The following is a 6569-nucleotide window of genomic DNA, read 5'->3' on the forward strand; positions in this document are numbered from 1 at the left end:
GTGGAAAAAAGACAGTCTCTTCAATAAATGGTGCTGGGAAAAATGGCCAGCGACATGCAAAAGAATGAATCTTGACCACTCTCTCACACCATACAGAAAGATAAACTCTAAATGGATGAAAGACCTCAATGTGAGACAGGAATCCACCAAAATCCTAGACGAGAGTATAGGCAGCAACCTCTATGATATCAGCCACAGCAACCTTTTTCATGACACATCTCCAAAGGCAAGAGAAACAAAAGATAAAATGTACTTGTGGGACTTCATCAAGATAAAAAGCTTCTGCACAGCCAAGGAAATAGTCAAAAAAACTAAGAGGCATCCCACGGAATGGGAGAATATATTTTCAAATGATACTACAGATAAAAGACTGGTATCCAAGATCTACAAAGAACTTTTTTTTTTTGAAGAATATTTAACTTTTCTTTAAAAAAAAATCTTAACCATGAAAGAAAGAAAATAAGAGTATAGATTATTTTAACAGGAAAACAGTCATTTCTATGTCTATTCTATCGTCCGCAGGGAGGGGCTGGCATGGGGTGAGCGACCGATGCTGCCACGGCCCCTGGTGATGGTCCTGGGTTAATGCGGGGACTCCAGCATTCACACCCCCTGCCCCACCTCCTGGGCCTGGTTTTTAGGGCCGTACCGGATACACTGGTTTTTCTCTAGGGAGAGGGTGGGGAAGGGTGGACAGAGGTGGGGTCAGGAACTCCCGGAAGAGGACAAGTCCTAGGAGCAGGGAGAAGCTCTCTGCTCGGGCCACAGAGACTGGGCTCTCAAGCCACATGGGCTGGGACACCCTCCCACTCACGGGGACCCGGGTGCTCAGGTCTGGCTTCCCCCTCAGCCCTGACCCTGGAGCTGGCCTGTTAACTAGGAGATGCGAGCTGTCCCTCTGGGTCTGCCTCCGCCCCCGACGAACAGAAACAAAACAGGTCAAAGTTATTTACAAAGCAAGACGCACATACAGCACGTATGTATTTATAGGAAACCGAAGTGACTATGAGGGGAGAAGCAGGGTGCCCACCTCAGCCCCGGGGTCCTGCGAAGAGGGGAGGGAGGAAGAAAGTGCATTTACACAGAGACTCCTCCTTTCACCTGCGTGTCTGGGGGGGCCTTTCAGATGCAGTCAGCATGCTCAGGAGAGGCCTTGGGGGGTGGCTGGAGGGAGGGGGAGACTACTGACACTTGACTGGGACCTGAGCAGACCAAGTGACATGCGGGGCGCCCCCGGGGGTCTCAGCTAGACCCGTTTTCCACGGCCTCCACCGTGGGAAGGAGGTCTGGGTTCCCACTGCCCTGTGCCCCTGCCTCGGGCCGGTCCCCAGAGCACGAGTGGGCAGTTACAGTCCTGGGGAAGAGGCCGCAGGCACCACGCTGTCTTCTGGGGGGGCATCGGAGCCATCCTCCGAGCACGGCCCTGGCTGCTGGCCATCCCTGGAGTCGCAGGCCAGGGCTTCCCTGGCCGGAGGTGACAGGGAGCCGTCTGTCAATCTAGCCACCTCCGTGTGGAAACTGCCCACGGATGTGGTGCCGCCCGACGCCTCTCCCGCAAGGGACCTGAGCAGCTCTCTGTGGGCCAGCTCCATGTCCTTGAGCCTGTTGAGCTTGACTGTGAGCTGCTCGATGGTGCAGAAGATGCTGCCCACGTCCCTGAAGGCCAGGCTGGGCGGGGAGTGGCGAGGGTGCCTCCACTGGGTCCCCGAAGCCGCCAGGCAGGGAGGCTCTCGGGCTGGGAGGGCTCGGTGCTGGAATCTGGGGGTCTGGCCGGCATGCTGACATAGAAGCAGTTCCCTTTTCTCACGACTTTGTAACTTCCTGCCCCCTCGGTGCTTAAAGCCTCTTCTTCTGGGTTCCTGTCCAGCTCGGGAGACTCCCAGATCCCGGAATTCCTAGCCCATGGGGGCAGCTGTTCCAGAGAACAGAGAGCCACGTCCTCCTGCTCTGGCCCTTCACCCCCCGAGGGGGGAGCGTGCCCTGGGGTGCCAGCTGCTGCTCCTGAGAGAAGGCACAGGCGTCAGGCCGTCGTCGGGCTCCCTGGCAGGCTGCGCTTCGGGGCAGTGACCGGGCAGCAGGCCACACAGAATCAGGTGCCGCAGGCTCTCCGCGTCTTCCAGGGCTGAGTCGGCAAGCCCTTCCATGAACAGAGGACCAGGGATGGGCAGGAGGATGGGGTCTCTCGTCCGGCCTCCCCTGTTCTCTCCATCCAGGGATGCGGAGGGGTGAGGCAGGGCACCCAGCTCCCCTTCGATGCTGCCTTCCTGCTCAGGATCGTCTAGGAGGCCCGCGTGCTTCCCCTCAACCCTCTGCTGGGGCCCAGTGCCTGCTTCTGGCAGCTCCCCGGGCTCTGGTTCACTGTGGAACACTTCTGAGCCATCCAGCTGGACCCTGCTGGGGGTGGGGCGCTGCTGCGCTGGCTCCCGGGCGCCCAGGGGCGGGGGATGGGCGAGCACTGGGGCAGCTCCTGGGCGCCGGGTGGCGTTCCAAATGGCCTCGTCCAAGAGCTCCATCCACGTGTTTTTGTCTGACGACGTCAGTGCCACCAGCTCATAGATCTGGCGGGGGGGCCCAGCTCCGAGGTGCAGATGATGAAGAAGGCTTGTTTGTCTGTGGCCACGGAGCGGATGAGCACGGTGTTGAGCTTGAGGACAGGGCTGAAGGTCTGCTTGCTGTCTGTGGAGCCTGGGGAGGTCTTGCTGTGACACTTGAGCAGCAGCTTCTAGTCTTGCTTCTGCAGCAGCACCAGGAGATCCTCCAGCAGCAGCACGTGCAGGTCCAAGCTCTTATCCTTGCTGATCCTCCAGGTCAGGGGCCCCTCATGGACCATCCTTCTGGCTGTAAGATCCAGGCTCTTGAACTCTGCTGCCAGGGGGTTGCTGGCCCTCTCCAGGGACGTGGTGTCCAGGCGTTTCTGGCAGCCCTCCAGTTGGTGCCGGTTCTCCGTCTGCTTCACCGCCTCGTTCACATACTTAAGGATTTCCCGGCACTGGTCCCATGCCCGGCAGAGCTTCTAGTGCTTGGCGGTGCCACCCTCCGTGTGCTTGAGGACGCTCTCCAGCAGCAGCGGGTACTTGGTGAGCCGTTGCATCTGACACGATGAGATCCCTGAACTGCAGCCGCCGGCACCGGGGGTGACTCTCGGCCTCCTGCATGAAGAGCTGGAAGCAGCTCTCCTTGCGCTGCTTGGTCTTGATGAGCCCCAGGGCGATGGACTGATAGGAGCAGAACTGGGCAGCCACCTGCTGGAGCTCCTCCCGGCCAGGGCCGTCAAACCAAGCCAGCATGAGGTCACCGATGTCTCTGATAATGGGGCCCTCCTCTCGGAGCTTCCTTATGGCCTCGCACCAGGAATTACGGATCTCGATGAGCTCGGGCAGGTTGGGGAAGAGCCGGGCCAGCTCCTCCCGGGGCATCAGGTTCTCCTTCTTCATCCGCTGGTAGAAGATCAGGTCCAGGACCCGGAGCATGTGCAGATGGGAGGCTTCCATCACAAACAGCTCATTGATGACCTCCCGCCGGTCAATCTCCCTCTGGCTTAGCCCGGCCACCACATCCTTGCCCACTGTGTGCTGCCAGTTCTGGGCGTCCGGCTCTGGCTCCAAGTCCAAGAGCTGGCCCAAATCTTCCTCTAGGAGGTGGGGGAGGAGGGCGTCTGTGCAGAACCCCAGGCTGGGGGACTTGATGCTCCTGCGGCCCATTTTGGGGGTAAAGGGAGGAGTTGGGTTCTCCAGAGACCTTGTGGAGAGGCTGGAGGCAGAGGACGAGGCTGACTGGTGGAGGCGGGCAGCCTCCGTGGCCACATCCATGTCCACATCACTGCGAGAGCGGGGCACATTCTCTGCCTTCTGGGACCACTTCAGCTCCTCCCAGCCCTTCAGGCTCTTAGAGCGGCCCAGGAGGATCTCTGAGCGTGAGCTGTTGCTCTCCAGCAGGTCCTCGGGGAAGCTTCCTGTGGAGAGCCGCTGAGTCCCAGGCTCCAGGCGTCATACGGCTGGTTGTTCTCAAAGTGCTGAATGATGTTCCTCACGTTGCCTGGTTTGACTTCCACAGGGGACAAGGGAATATGAAATGTCCTCTGCGAAGAGCTTTTGGGCTTCCCGATGTACTTGAGGATAGGGTTTCGTCTCTCGTCCTCCAAGGCATCCTTGTCCTTTTTGGAATTGCTGCTCTTCTTGGTCTTTGGGAAGAAGGGCAGCCACTTGTCCTTGTCAGGAGCTGCCTGGGCCTTTTCAGCTGTGCCGGAAGGCTGTGCCTCTTGGAGACGGAGCCCAGCGTAGCCCATATAGGTATTGAGAGCGAAATCCATGGGGGCACTCCTGTCCTCCTCGTACTTGGACAGAATGCCTGCCAGGGCGGCTAGCTGCTTCTCGGCCACTTGGCGTTCTCGGACAGGGTCCCCATCCAGGTCCAGCAGGTCATTCTCACTGTACAGACTACCCAGCCCCAGGATGTGCTTTGTTCTGTAGTCCTGGATCTGCTCCTGGATCTCGGGCATGGCTGCCTCCTGCACTTCCCGGAGCGTGGTGCGGACATCCTCACTGTCGCGCAGACGCAAGTCAATTTCAGCCTGTAACACCTCCGGGACTTTCACTCTCAGCGGCGCATTTTTCTCTAAGAAAATATTCCAGATGTCTTTTCCTAAGCTTTGGGAATCCTTGGGGTTTGTCTGCTGGTAAACTTCTGCACACAGGTAAAAAAGCAGCGGACTGGGGTCAGCCTGAGAGATGTACCGCAGGAAAACGCCCAGGTGAGCGGGCCGTGCCTTCAGCTTCTCAAGGTCCTGGAAGATGATGTCGCTCTCGTTGTTGAAATAACCCGGGTCATAATCTTCCTCTGGGCCAAAAGTTAAAGGATTCGGGCTCTGGTCTGTGCCCTGCTCGCTGGTGCCGGGCCCTGGTGCATCCGAGCCCTGCCGCTGGTGGTGCTGGGCCAGCCTGGCCATGATCACAGGTGAGGTTCGGGGACTGTCCAGCCCAGGTCTGACAGTGCCAAATTCCAATTCATCAGCGCCTCACTGAGGGAGGGCAAGTGCTCCATTCCAGCATCCAAGCCGCTGTCCCCCTCTTGGCAGTCCAGAGAGAGCTGGCCTTCTGATGCTCTCTGGCTGGTGTCACCATATAGGGGGGGGTATGTCCACGAAGCCACCCGTCTCCTGCTGGATCTTCAGCTGGAGCTGAGTGACACGCCTCCGGGCACCTTCGATCTGCTCCTCCAGCAGGCTGGCAGGATTCCGGCTGTATACCTCACAGATACACTGTAACTCCTTTTCCTCCTGCCTCAGCATATTGCAAAGGATCTGAGTGGCATGTTTTTGGAATTCGGGATCCTGCAGTGGTTTGGCCCCCCCTCCCCATGATGCGCTGCGGGTGGGGGGCAGAGGTGGGGGCGGAGGTGGCGGTGGGACCACAGGGGTGACTCGGGGGGCTCCGGCGGAGGCAGGGTCCTGCTGCAGCCCAGAGACACCGACAGACAAAGGGGAAGAGCCCAGGAGGGTCAGTGCGACATAGGCGCCAGATTTGATAAGCTTTACCACCTCCAGGTGTGAGCTGTTGGTCACCATGGTGCCGTTGACTTTGATGATCCGGTCGCCCTCTTTGACACCAGCTCTCATGGCTGCCCCTCCGGGCCACACAGCCTGCACCAGAACGATACGGTCCCCGCTGACCATGAAGCCGAAGCCACGCTGGTCCTTCTGGATGATGACACAGCGCTGAACAAGAACCTGCTGTCTCGGAGGTGTCGGAGGGCTGGCGGAGGTGGGAAGGGGACCTATGTTCAGGCGCCGGATCTCCCAAAGACAGGCCACTTAACCTGTCTATGCTCTGGGGTAACCTCACAGTCATGGTTTCTCAGTGTCTCCACAGAACAAGGATCCTGCAGTTTTGATGTCTTGATCAGGGCTGAGTCAGCAGCAATTTTTAAGAAAGGTGGGAGGAGGGCCTCCCAACCTCAAGGTCGGATGCTCGGATGCTCGAATGCTCTCTGCTGGCTCTCAGGACCCTAGGAACTGAGGCTCTGCTCTACTTGTACCAGCGAGCATTGTGTCCATTCTCAGCCGCTGGCCCCTCCCCCGTCGGAGAAAAAAACCGAAAGAAAAAGAAGAAAAACTATGACCTTCTTAGAAACCAAAAACCCAACCACAAATCTCTTCAAGGTTAGCGCTATGGGCTAAGACATGAATCACAGAAAGAATGTGCCTTCAAAATATCAGTCTTCACTGCAAGATACAGATGAAGCCAATGCTCAAGACGCCGTTCCCACAGCTGTCCTCCCGCAGGCAGGCGCCCAGTGGCCAGCAGGGCCGTGCCGGGTTCCCCCGCGCTCAGCACAACGGCGACGGCGACGCTGACGCCAGGGTAGGCGGGGAAATAAATGAAAGCATACAACAGGACGTGCACCGCGGCAGCCCTTCAAGTCCGGGGAGGCCCTGCGACCGCGGTTATGGAGCTCCTTAAAACACAGCAACAAAAACGGCTTTTACGTGAAAGGTCTGGAAACCCTTCAAGGAGCTGAAGGCACCGAGCAGGAGCGCGGCGCCCCTGCCTCACGCCTGCCAGACCCTGGCC

The 6569-nt window shown here is 58.5% G+C and overlaps 1 protein-coding gene across 1 annotated transcript; it reads right to left on the reverse strand.

Annotated features, from left to right (window-relative positions):
* Window positions 1–554: 554 nt before the first annotated feature.
* Window positions 555–6229, reverse strand: LOC121104344 (rho guanine nucleotide exchange factor 11-like). The gene is given in 9 exon segments (XM_040637051.1): window positions 555–1696; window positions 1699–1991; window positions 1993–2561; window positions 2564–3092; window positions 3094–3982; window positions 3985–4983; window positions 4986–5130; window positions 5132–5722; window positions 5724–6229. Coding segments are annotated over 9 exon segments (4488 nt in total). The 5' UTR covers window positions 5847–6229; the 3' UTR covers window positions 555–1346.
* Between the last annotated feature and the right edge of the window lie 340 nt (window positions 6230–6569).

This window comes from Ursus maritimus, unplaced genomic scaffold, assembly GCF_017311325.1.
Source record: "Ursus maritimus isolate PB19 unplaced genomic scaffold, ASM1731132v1 scaffold_209, whole genome shotgun sequence".
In the NCBI taxonomy this organism is placed as follows: Eukaryota; Metazoa; Chordata; class Mammalia; order Carnivora; family Ursidae; genus Ursus; species Ursus maritimus.